This window comes from Rhamphochromis sp. 'chilingali', assembly GCF_963969265.1.
Source record: "Rhamphochromis sp. 'chilingali' genome assembly, chromosome: 8".
Lineage (NCBI taxonomy): Eukaryota > Metazoa > Chordata > Actinopteri > Cichliformes > Cichlidae > Rhamphochromis > Rhamphochromis sp. 'chilingali'.
Window position 1 is genome coordinate 40,862,053 of NC_137935.1, and position 13,270 is coordinate 40,875,322.

General features: G+C 48.2%; 1 protein-coding gene across 1 annotated transcript; it reads left to right on the forward strand.

Moving 5' to 3' along the window:
- Positions 1-6,167: 6,167 nt before the first annotated feature.
- LOC308401614 (apoptosis-enhancing nuclease-like) lies at positions 6,168-7,845 on the forward strand (the record flags this gene model as incomplete). The annotated part of the gene is made up of 2 exons (XM_080889883.1): positions 6,168-6,340; positions 7,270-7,845. The coding sequence occupies 2 exons, from the start codon at positions 6,168-6,170 to the stop codon at positions 7,808-7,810; spliced, it is 714 nt and encodes a 237-aa protein (XP_080746009.1). The 3' UTR covers positions 7,811-7,845.
- Positions 7,846-13,270: the final 5,425 nt, after the last annotated feature.

A 13,270-nucleotide genomic window follows, 5' to 3' on the forward strand; every position in this document is an offset into this window, starting at 1 on the left:
CTTGGGTCCTATTCCTGTCTGCACACAGCCACTCATAACAAATTTAAGTGATCTAGTAGCTCTGCTTTGGAAGTTCAGTTCATGCTAGAAATGTGTTTTGGAGTTTGTACGTGTTTTGTCTCTAGGGGCCACCGCATATATTTATATATAAACATATATAAATAAAACCACTTTTTTTTACATTAGTAATTCCTTTTGTGCATAATTTTGTATTATTGTTAATAATAAATTAATTAAAGCAACAAAACAACCCGAAGAGCCAGGTTGGAGGCTCTTTTTAGTGAGCCGAACCGAAAGAGCCGGATCTCTAAAAAGAGCCGGAAATCCCATCACTATTGGGCAACAAAGATGCCTGGGACAGTTCAGCCACAACTTAAATCTTTTCCTGCTTGTCACTACCCGATCCGTACCGGAAACCCGATCGGTACCCCGCATGCGCAAATCTTACGTCACTTCCTCTCTTTGCCAACATTGCGACATTCAATATATTTGAATGATACGGTTAGCGCCCAGTTAGCTCCTAGCATTTCTCAACAGCTCTGCCTTCTTTTCGACTGCCCGGGACATTTAAACAATGGATAATCCGTATACAAAGAAATTCATGCTTTTCTCCTCAACAGAGAGTGTCTCCCGATTGAGCAACAGCGCCGTAAAATAAGAAGAATGGCGCCTAATTACAGAGTTAATAATGCAGACTTTGTAATATCTCACGTGTAGATTCATCAGCCAGATGAAGTGTTTACTGACAATTGACAGTGATAGCGGACATCATCATCACTATTCCAACAATCCTCTCCTCACAGACAAGCATAAACACACTCGACTATCGCTAAATCAAATTTAACACACGTTTGTAATGACGATAATTCAGTTTATAATAGGGTTTATTCGCTCGGTCAGCAGGTGGCGGTATCCTCGTACACTGGGGAGTAAACTGCCATTAAACGAACAGAAGAAGAAGAAAACATCTGCACATGCGCGGTACGGATCGGGTATGTCACTACCCGATCCGTACCGGAAACCCGATCGGTACCCCGCATGCACGAAAGGTTTCTACTTCCGGTCGTAGTGTTTTACGATAGTTACAGCCCAGAGTATCTGTTAAGATGTTAAGAATAACAAGTATATCTTAAAATGTTTGCAATAATGAAGCATTTCAGTACAATGTAGACAAAAATGAAAAATAAAAAGATAGTTACGGATCAGGACTCCCCGATCCTTACTGCGCATGTGTAAAGTCTGACCGTACAAATCGGGTCTACCCGATCCGTACCGCGCATGTGCAGATGTTTTCTTCTTCTTCTGTTCGTTTAATGGCAGTGTACTCCCCAGTGTACGAGGATACCGCCACCTGCTGACCGAGCGAATAAACCCTATTATAAACTGAATTAGCGTCATTACAAACGTGTGTTAAATCTGATTTAGCGATAGTCGAGTGTGTTTATGCTCGTCTGTGAGGAGAGGATTGTTGGAATAGTGATGATGATGTGCGCTATCACTGTCAATTGTCAGTAAACACTTCATCTGGCTGATGAATCTACACGTGAGATATTACAAAGTCTGCATTATTAACTCTGTAATTAGGCGCCATTCTTCTTATTTTACGGCGCTGTTGCTCAATCGGGGGACACTCTCTGTTGAGGAGAAAAGCATGAATTTCTTTGTATACGGATTATCCATTGTTTAAATGTCCCGGGCAGTCGAAAAGAAGGCAGAGCTGTTGAGAAATGCTAGGAGCTAACTGGGCGCTAACCGCATCATTCAAATATATTGAATGTCGCAAAGAGAGGAAGTGACGTAAGATTTGCGCATGCGGGGTACCAATCGGGTTTCCGGTACGGATCGGGTAGTGACAGGGTAGACACGATTTGTACGGTCAGACTTTACACATGCGCAGTAAGGATCGGAGAGTCCTGATCCGTAACTTTCTTTTTATTTTTCGTTTTTGTCTACATTGTACTGAAATGCTTCATTATTGCAAACATTTTAAGATATACTTGTTATTCTTAACATCTTAACAGATACTCTGACCGGAAGTAGAAACCTTTCGCGCATTCGGGGTACCGATCGGGTTTCCGGTACGGATCGGGTAGTGACAGACACTGCTCGTACATGCTTGGAACGATCTTGCCACTAAAGTGGACTCGAACGGGAGCACGTTCATCATAGTTCAATCCAGTGGCGGAGGGGGGGGGGGGGGGGGTATGGCTTACTGGGCTTAAGCCCGGGTTGTTTTGTCAGAAGCCCGGGGTCTTTTGGAGTGTAATTTTTTCATAGTTAGATACCTGGCTGACAACTGTATAAAACAAAAACTACACACAATATTCGAAGCACATAGTGCACACTGTGGGAATTTACGACTGTGCGTGAATCCCCCCTGATATTGGTATGATCCGAGCTCAGGCACTAAGCAACTGAGCGAGGGGGCGGGGCAGCTGCTGCCTGTGAGTGCGCTGTTAGAGAAACGGAGCCAGGCAGACAGAGGAGAACTGAAGTTCGACCAGGTAGCAAAGCAAATCATTCGTACCGTACAAATAATGTAAATATGACGGTGTATCACGAAAGATTGATATATTACCTTACTTGCTCTTTGAGTTAATCAACAAATGGCGAAATGAAAAGCTGAACAACAACAATGCTGTTTCTTTAGAGAGTCTTAGCTTACGTGTGTTTATTTCATATTTTCAGTTGTTACCCTCCATGACTAAATAAATCGGTTTCAGTAACGCACTGATATACAAGAATGGACATAAGGAGCTTCTTTCAAAGAAAAAACTCTGGTAGTATTTTATATATTATGCTTTGTATGTTGTTCAGTATATTTCTATGCAAAACAAGAGGAACTTCAATACACAGCAGGATATTCACAGTTTAAACCAGATATTTACACTTTATGGAAAACACAAGAACATTGTTTTACTGTACAACATCAATTTAGAGTAAACTTGTTTTGTTTTGGATAAATAAATATTGAAATATCTTTTGAATTAGTTAAATGTCAGAATAAAGAGAGACAGAGCTTCTATTTTTATCACTTTGATCAAATTTAGGAGTACATGTACACTAAGTTTATTGTTAATTAATAAGAAAACTGCAGACGATTCCATTCTGAGCTGAAGAAGCTTCTGATTGGTTAGTAGAGTCCATGTGAGTAAACTGGTGGCACAGCTGTGGATGCATATAAGGCAAAACACAGAGGCTGTTTCTGTGACATGGGAACATCAGGAGATGTCAACCAAAACACCAGGAACAGAACTGTGGAGCTCCATAAGTGTGGCTCAGTTTGAATACAATTTGGTGCCATTTACAATTAAGAGGGGGAGAGAGAGGAACAGGGAGAGAGGAAGAGAGAGGAGCAGAGAGGGAGAGAGAGGGAGGAACAGAGAGGGAGAGAGAGAGGAACAGAGAGAGGAGAGAGAGAGGAGCAGAGAGGGAGAGAGAGGAGCGGAGAGAGAGAGGAGCAGAGAGAGAGAGAGAGGAAGAGAGAGAGAGGAACAGAGAGGGAGGAAGAGAGAGAGGAACAGAGAGAGAGGAAGAGAGAGAGAGAGGAAGAGAGAGAGAGGAGCAGAGAGGAACAGAGAGGGAGAGAGAGAGGAACAGAGAGGGAGAGAGAGAGGAACAGAGAGAGAGAGGAAGAGAGAGAGAGGAGCAGAGAGAGAGAGGAAGAGAGAGAGAGGAGCAGAGAGAGAGAGAGAGAGGAACAGAGAGAGAGAGGAACAGAGAGAGAGGAAGAGAGAGAGAGAGGAACAGAGAGAGAGGAAGAGAGAGAGAGAGGAAGAGAGAGAGAGGAGCAGAGAGGGAGAGAGAGAGGAACAGAGAGGGAGAGAGGAGCAGAGAGGGAGAGAGAGGAACAGAGAGGGAGAGAGAGAGAGAAGAGAGAGAGGAACAGAGAGGGAGGAACAGAGAGAGAGGACGAGAGAGGGAGAGAGAGGAGCAGAGAGGGAGAGAGAGGAAGAGAGAGAGAGGAACAAAGAGAGAGGAACAGAGAGGGAGGAACAGAGAGAGAGGGAGGAGCAGAGAGGGAGGAAGAGAGAGAGAGGGAGGAGCAGAGAGGGAGATAGTGAATTGGGGTCTACTCCTCGTGTCTTGATGCAGCCTGACTTTGTTCTTTCTTGCTGCTTAATTAAAAAACTAGTCTAAGGTGTGCTGCACATGTGATATATATGTTTCCTTATATGAAGTCACTCTTTTTTGAACAAAACTCAAAACAGAGCCTATAAATCTTTCACTCATTTTCATTTTCATTACCCTTCATTAGAGTCATGGGAACAAATTATAACATTAAATTGATGGTACAATTTTACAGTAACGTTGTGGCATATGGTGACTTAGAGAAAGGCAAGCAGAGGCGATGCTGATGTCTTCACCTTCCTCGCTGTAGAACTGTGAACTATTATTACTTTTACGGTTATTATAAAAGGCTTTACCCTTACCTCACAATAATGAGTGATGGAGGAATTTTATTAAAAATTCCAATAAACACGCACACACACTGTGAAAACACTCACTACACGTAAAAGTGTTTAATTGGCAGATTTCATGGAAAGTGTTAAAGGTTAAAGGAATTATTATGCATAAAATATCTACAATATCACCATATGTTATAAAATGGTAAATGGCCTGTATTTATATAGCGCTTTTCTAGTCCCTAAGGACCCCAAAGCGCTTTTACACATCCAGTCATCCACCCATTCACACACTGGTGATGGCAGCTACATTGTAGCCACAGCCACCCTGGGGCGCACTGACAGAGGCGAGGCTGCCGGACACTGGCGCCACCGGGCCCTCTGACCACCACCAGTAGGCAACGGGTGAAGTGTCTTGCCCAAGGACAAAACGACCGAGTCTGTCCAAGCCGGGGCTCGAACCGGCAACCTTCCGATTATAAGGCGAACTCCCAACTCTTGAGCCACGATCGCCACGATTCGATTCATATGTTGAATAAAACATCAATGAAAAACGAAGACAGTGTATTAACAACATCTTTTGTTAAACCCATCTTACCTATAAGCAAGTAAATGAATCCTCTGCAGTTTATCATTGTTAAGCTGATAGCTGTTTCTACACAGTGTGGTAGATGATAACTGACCTCAGATCAGTGAAAGCAGTATCACCAGCAGCTTCTCCATTGTGCTCATCTCTCATCAATCAAAACACTAGAGGTTTATCCACAATACGGAGATGCAGACAACCAGAAAAAGCCTCTGGCCTCACAGCTTTGCAACATCAAGCTATTAATAGTGGAACATCGACAATCACATGAAATTAACTGGTACCAATGGCTTGTAGTCACACAGAGTTAACCCTGCTTCCAGAGACAATAGCCAACTGCAGCCACAAGATGGCAGTAATTTAAAAGACGGATGCAAACAGGTGAAACGCTTTATGACAGGAAGTTGTTTGAGATGACTGGGGAGCGAGATCACTTTGACTCTGGTATGTTTATTGATGGCTATTTTTTCATTTCAGTGGACTTCTTGCCTTGGTTGCCCTGACAGACTTCGTTATATATATATATACTGCCAAACCCAAGGGCGTAGATTTGGTTTTGGCATTGGTGGGGACAGATGATTCAACCACTGAACCTGCTCTGTTTCTTTTTTCCCTTTTCGTCTTTGCTTCTTGATAAAAGGAGAAATATACTTGTCTACATATTGTTACAGGCATGGCCCTTTAAGGATGAAGCCTGATGGGAAATGTATTCGGGATGTGTGTAGCGGGACTGTCTGGTGGGTGTGCGAGAGAGAGCGGAGAAGGAAAAAAAGTAACGGTTAGCTACGGAAGAGACGAAGAGAAAATAAATAAAAGGAATATAATAACTCCCTCGACAGCCAGAGTTGTGTCGGCGATGCTCGCTGTGAGTAAACTGTTTCAGCCCACTGTACGCGGTGTTCGTGCCTTGGAGAAGAAATAAAGTTCGGTGAAGCAGTTTCCTACGCCTCCTTCGATCATTTTGCTAGCGGAGTTGACCTGTATAGTAAGCTGTTGCCGGCTACGAGTCAGTTACGGAACCTTCAAGTAACTGCCAGAGGTTTCCTTACTACGGTTCGGGGCCGCGGATCTGGCACGGTAACACTGGGGGCTCTTTTCCGGGATTAAACTCCGCAAAGTGCCGAGAGAGAGGGAGCGAACTTTTTTTTTCTCTTTTCCCTCGGACGACAGAGAAAATGGCGGCTCCGGGAGATGCTGAAGGGGATGACATGGTAATGTACTTCAGTAAGAGCAGCAACCCATTTTTGTCAGAAACCCCAGAGAGTGGCACAGCTAACGTCGACCGTGCCACTTATGTAAACAATAGAATCCACAGCAGCAACCCCTTCATCACAGACATAGAGTTAAGGCCAGCGGCGAGCATAGCAGCAGTCGATACGACAGAGTTTGAGGCTGCATGGCATCTCACCCTGCCACCTTCAGCTCACACCAACTGTTACACCCCGGCCTAGGCAACCGGGGTGCAACGTAGAAAAACAAAGATAAAGAAAATAAAACCACGAAGGCTCTCCACCAAAACCCCAAAACGAAAATATCCCATAACGAAAGTATTTACAACAGACTATTTATTTATAACAAAACACCAAACTATTTACAACACGGGGGAGATCGCGACCATGACACACTGAAACACAGGGTTTAAATACATAGAGGGAGCAATCAGGAAAATGGACAACAGGAGGGAAACACAGCTGGGGCAAATTAGAACTGACGAGACAAGAAAGCGTAAACTGAAAACACTGAGATAAGACAGACTTTCAAAGTAAAGCAGGAAACACATTACAGTCACGCCTAAAACAAAACACTGACAACACCGAATCGTAACAGTTCCCCCCACCCAAAAATCAAACATTTAACACCAAGTGAAAAGTTTGATCCAGACAGACGAAGCCGATGAAGGCTGGAGCGGTCCCACGGACCCTCCAGCGACGACGAAGGCTGGAGCCGTCCCTCGGACCCTCCAGCGAAGGCGGATGAAGGCTGGAGCGGTCCCACTGACCCTCCAGCGAAGGCGGATGGAGGCTGGAGCAGTCCCTCGGACCCTCCAGCAGACGACGAAGGCTGGGGCGGTCCCTCGGACCCTCCAGCGAAGGCGGACGAAGGCTGGACCGGCCCTCGGACCCTCCAGCGAAGACAGACGGCTGAAGCGGGCCTCGGACCCCACAGCGATTGGACGAGCCCCCATATGTTACACCCCGGCCTAGGCAACCGGAGTGCAACACAAAAAAAAAGTAAAAATAAAGAAAAAAAAACACACAAAAAAAACCCCCACTAAAGCTTACCACCAAAATCCCAAAACGTGCTGTATGATAAATACGTGAAACCCTGTCAGCCTGTCACAGACTTCAGGACTCGCTGGAGCGGCATCCGAAGGCATCATCTCCTCAACGCCACACCCTTCATTCAAGCCAGAGAAGAGATCCTCAGTATACTTGAAGGCAAAGTGGTCGTGGGCCACTCCATCTATAATGACTTTGAGGCACTGGACATGGTTCATCCCTGTCACATGGTCAGGGACACGAGTACAACGCGTCTCCTCAGCCGGTTGGCCGGTTTCCCCAGTAAATGCTGTCCCTCCCTCAGAACGCTGGCAAATAAGCTGCTGAACAGGAGCATACAGGTTGGGAAGCGAGGTCATTGTTCAGTGGAGGATGCTCAGGCTGCGCTCGACCTCTACAAGCTGGTGGAGGGGGAGTGGGAGCAGGAGGTGCAGAACAAGCTGAGGGATGACGACGCTCCACTCGAGCCAAGCTTCTCCTCATCAAAGCACTACATGCAGGACGAGTACTGGCCGGATGACATCATTGCTGATGGCTAATAGGAGAAAAGTAATGGTGGGACAGTGGGAAATACCTCAGCAGGCTCCTTTTGCGTGATGATGTTCGTAGTCATCAGAGCAGGTTCAGAGAGTTAATGGAAGTCCGATCTGAATGAATGTTAGAAATGTTAAATTGAAGGTGTCCTGAATCACTTTGGAGAGAAATGCCTTTAAAATGTGGAACAAAAACACTGACAACACCGAATCGTAACAGTTCCCCCCACCCAAAAATCAAACATTTAACACCAAGTGAAAAGTTTGATCCAGACAGACGAAGCCGATGAAGGCTGGAGCGGTCCCACGGACCCTCCAGCGACGACGAAGGCTGGAGCCGTCCCTCGGACCCTCCAGCGAAGGCGGATGAAGGCTGGAGCGGTCCCACTGACCCTCCAGCGAAGGCGGATGGAGGCTGGAGCAGTCCCTCGGACCCTCCAGCAGACGACGAAGGCTGGGGCGGTCCCTCGGACCCTCCAGCGAAGGCGGACGAAGGCTGGACCGGCCCTCGGACCCTCCAGCGAAGACAGACGGCTGAAGCGGGCCTCGGACCCCACAGCGATCCCGGACGAGCCCCCATATGTTACACCCCGGCCTAGGCAACCGGGGTGCAACGTAGAAAAACAAAGATAAAGAAAATAAAACCACGAAGGCTCTCCACCAAAACCCCAAAACGAAAATATCCCATAACGAAAGTATTTACAACAGACTATTTATTTATAACAAAACACCAAACTATTTACAACACGGGGGAGATCGCGACCATGACACACTGAAACACAGGGTTTAAATACATAGAGGGAGCAATCAGGAAAATGGACAACAGGAGGGAAACACAGCTGGGGCAAATTAGAACTGACGAGACAAGAAAGCGTAAACTGAAAACACTGAGATAAGACAGACTTTCAAAGTAAAGCAGGAAACACATTACAGTCACGCCTAAAACAAAACACTGACAACACCGAATCGTAACACCAACCCTTTCTTAACACCAATAGCGAAGCAGAATGCAGTGTGCAGTGAGTTTAAGCAGTTTCAGTGCTCAGATTGCGAAGGCCCTGGTAACACTACATCTACACCGCTTACAGTGGGATAGCATGGCACACATGATCACCTATCTCGGATTGTTACATCTCTGCCAGGCAGCCAGCCATTCACCGCCATGAACTGTACCTGCAGTGTCCCTAGAAAAACACAGTTTACTGAGCCAGCGAAGCTACACATTATGCCGGGTACACCCCAACCTGCGCAATACAGCTATGAAATGCAAGCTCAGGGCTATTTTTCCCCAACACCTCGCATGGTAATACCAGCACCAGATGGGGGGTGTGGGCTTTGTAAGCATGGCCAGGGTCACAGTTCAAAACAAGCCACGCCAGGGCCACGCAGCTGTTTTCCTTGTGCAGTGCAAGACGGTGGTTTTGCAGATTGTAGTGCTGATGAACAGACGAGGGGCAAGGAGAAAATTCCCACATTACAACCAGACCAGTTCGATGGGTCAGGGTCATGGAAAGACTTTCTTTATCAGTTCGAGACCTGTGCAAAGGCCAACTGCTGGACGGAGAAGACCATGGCTGTCCAACTGAGATTCAGCCTGAGGGGCGCAGCTGGAGCCATAATCCACAAAAACCCCAAATCTGCTCGCTGGAGTTGCCAGAGGATTGTGGAGGAGGTGGAGGCTGCCTATGGGCCGTGTTCAGAGCATGCAGCAGCCATTGGCATTGAGCTACGGCAGAGAATCAGGAAACCAGGTGAGGCCCTGCACACCCTCAGAGATGATATATATGAGAAGGTTTCCATTGTGTATGCCAACCGCTCCGAGCTGGAGCAGGACTGTATTGCTGTAGAGATCTTCACTAATGCTTTGGCAGATGCTGAAATGGTCCAGAAATTGTTGGAAGAACAACCACGCACCCTGGCAAGAGCCTATGAAATCGCCCACATGTTCGAGACAACGAAAAGGGCCGCCAGGGCAGTCACGCAGCTTATGCAGCCAGGGCCACGAGTCTCTGCAGCACAGGGGGCCCGAACAGCTGCATTACGGGAGAATGTTCATATGCTAAGTTATGAACCACCGGAGAGAGCTCAAAGACCTATCCAGCGTGGGCGCCAAAGCTGGAGCACATTTAACAAGTCAAGCAGGAAGGAGGCTGTTTGCCATAACTGCTCCGGCATAGGACATCTACAGAGGAACTGCCCCTCTCCTCGCTCACCTGCCCAAAAGCCTGTAAAAGCTGCTAGAGGCCCAGCCCCTGACCCAGGCACAGTGTTCCACAACGGAGGCCAAGATGTGATGTGTGTCCAGATAGTAATACAGGGACGGGAAATACGGGCCTTGCTGGATTCTGGTGCACGGCGGAATGTGCTGCCCCTCCACTATTTTAACACCATCCCCGCAGAGTCAAGACCCCAGGTGCAGGCATTCATTGCTCAGACTCTACAAGGCATTGGTCCAGAGGGATTGGCCGTCCTGGGCGAGGTCATCCTGCCTGTACATGTGGGGAGTAGTGTTAAAAATGTAGACTTTCTTTTGGCCGACATGGCTGAGGGCACTGAAGTTATCCTGGGGCACCCTTTCCTGCAACAATCGTGCGCTTGCTTAGACTACGGCCGCCAAGAGATAACCCTGTTTAATGAAAAGATACCATGTTTTGGCTTGTGCCCTCAACCCCAGGTGCTTGTTGTTAGGGTGGCACGCACTACGGTTTTGGAAACAGTATGTGGTCCCCGGGTTTTCCAGCTTCCATTGTGCCGCTCATAGAGACATGATGCTAAGCCCCACAAAGGGCTTTGTGGAGAAGCACCAAGTACTGGTGGCTCACGCAGTTGTGCAACCTCGTAAACCCTCTAGCATCCCAATCAGAGTCTTTAACCCTGGGGCCGCAGCTGTCACCTTAAAGCGGGGTGCCGTGGCAGGGGTTCTTCAGCCGGTGCAGGTCCTGGAGCGGTCGGGGAGTCACCCACCAAGGGTCTTGGCAGCCCTCGAGCTTAATGGTACTCCCCCTGCTTCTGTGCCAAGCCATTTGCAGGCCCTTTACGCCGAGAGCAGCCCCGGTTTGACTCACGTTGCCCGCTGCGATCTGGCAGGCCTGCTGAGGTCCTATGGTGATGTCTTCTCCACTGGCCCAAATGACCTTGGTCGCACTGGTGTTGTCCAGCATGACATCCTGACCACGCCAGGGCCACCAGTTAAGCACCCGCCGCGCAGGATGGCAGGGGACAAACAAATAGCGGCCGACCAGCAAGTACAGCAGAGCCTGGAGGCTGGGCTAGCTCAACCTAGCAATAGCGGCTGGGCTGCTCCAATTGTGATGGTGAAGAAGAAAGACCAGAGTCCCAGACTATGTGTGGACTATAGACCATTAAATGAGCGAACCCTTAAAGACGCTTATCCCCTGCCACGCATCCAGGACACCCTTGACACGCTTTCCACTGCCAAGTACTTCAGTACACTAGACCTGACTTCAGGGTACTGGCAGGTAGAGATGACCCCCAGAGCCCGAAAAGCAGCTGCATTTTGTACCCGTAAGGGATTGTTTGAGTGGAATGTGATGCCGTTTGGACTGTGCAATGCACCGGCCACATTCCAAAGGCTTATGGACAGAGTCCTGGCTGGGCTGCAGTGGGAGACGTGCTTAGTGTACCTAGATGACATCATTGTCCTGGGTCAGGATAGCACCCAGATGCTGGAGCGGCTCGAGCAAGTGTTCATCAGATTGCGTGGAGCCAACCTAAAACTGAAGCCATCTAAATGCTGCCTGTTTCGGGAGCAGGTGGCCTATCTGGGCTGGAGGTATTTCCACAGATCCCCAGAAAGTTCAGCAGGTGACGGACTGGCCTGCACCGCGGACCGTCACAGAAGTGGAGAGGATTGCAGTCGATCTGATGGGACCGTTGAACGAAACAGAAAGGCATAACCGGTTCATATTGGTGGTACAAGACTATTTCAGCAAGTGGGTGGAGGCTTATCCAGTCCCCGATGGACAAGCACCCACGGTGGCAGAAAAGGTTGTTGCGGAGTGGGTGTGTAGATATGGAGCCCCACAGTCTCTGTATAGTGACCAGGGCACCAACTTTGAGTCAGCTGTGTTCCAGGGGATGTGTGAACTGTTCGGAATCAAAAAGACGCGCACCACGCCCTTTCATCCACAGTCCGATGGCCAGGTAGAGCGTTTTAATGCTACCCTTCAGAAGGCCTTAGCCACCACCGCGGAGCGCTGCCACTGGGACTGGGATATAATGATCCCATATGCTGTCATGGCTTATCGGGCAACTAAACACAGCTCCACAGGACTGACCCCAAACATGATGCTTCTGGGGCGAGAGATAACCGAGCCTATTGACCTGGTCGCGGGTCTGCCGGCTGACGACACCCCCAACTGCACTGCACCACAGTATGTGGTGCAACTCAGGGAAAGGCTGGAGCTTTCCCACCAACTGGCACGGGAGGCTCTCGGGAAATCTGTTGAGCGTGCTAAGAAACAGTACGATAAGAATATCTGCCAAGTTCAGTATCAAGTCGGCGCTGCAGTGTGGCATCTGATCAAAGGGACCAAGAGAGTGCGGCACAAGGTTCGCAAGTTTCTGCCTTCCTATGAGGGCCTCTACTTCGTAGTGGGCCTGCTGGATGATTTGGTCTACTGCATTAAAAAGGGGCCCCGAGCAAAGGCTAAAGTGGTTCATCACGACAGACTCAAGCCTTATCACTCAAGAACGCCGTTGGACAACAGCTGGGTCTTCCAAGACTCCGACCAGGCAGCACCTATCGAGGTGCCTCCTCCAGCGCTCGATGAAAGCGATTCTGACATTGATTTCGGTCCCTTCGATTTGTGGGAGGCCCCAGCCGGGGCAGATCAACCAGATACTGGTGCTTCCCTGAGAACTGGCTCTCCGCCACCCGCTCTAGGAGACGGTAGCGGGTTGCCAGCCAGCCCTGTTCAGCCTTACGTGGATGGGGCTGAAGGACCAGGACGTCACCCTTCCTTCAGGTCCACACCCTGTTCCAGACCACAGCGTGTGCGGCGGGCGCCGGACATGTTTGGTGACTGGGTCAGTCACTAGGCTAGTATGTCCTAACTGAGTCGGGGTGTAGGCGGATCGCTGCCCTGCTCAGTCGTTCAAGCAAAAAAAAAGAAAAAAAAATTGTTCATGTTACATATATTAAGTGATATGACTGTTGTAGATTGAGTTGTTACAGGGGGCTATTCTTACATGTACTGTTGGGCTTGTTTGTCTTGCTGTTTCCTGGTAACATGGCTGTCGACGGGCTGCAAGTTATTGTTTGAACTGTTTATACTAATGAAGTAAAGCTAGATATAGGGGCAAACGTTCAGCTGTAGTGCCTTAATGTCGTGCCGCATCTTGGATAATATGGGCATCACCTCTGAACGCTCATGGATCGATGTAAATGCTGTTGTGTGTGTGTGTTTTTTGTCTTTCTTTATGAATACTGTATATGTGAAGGAC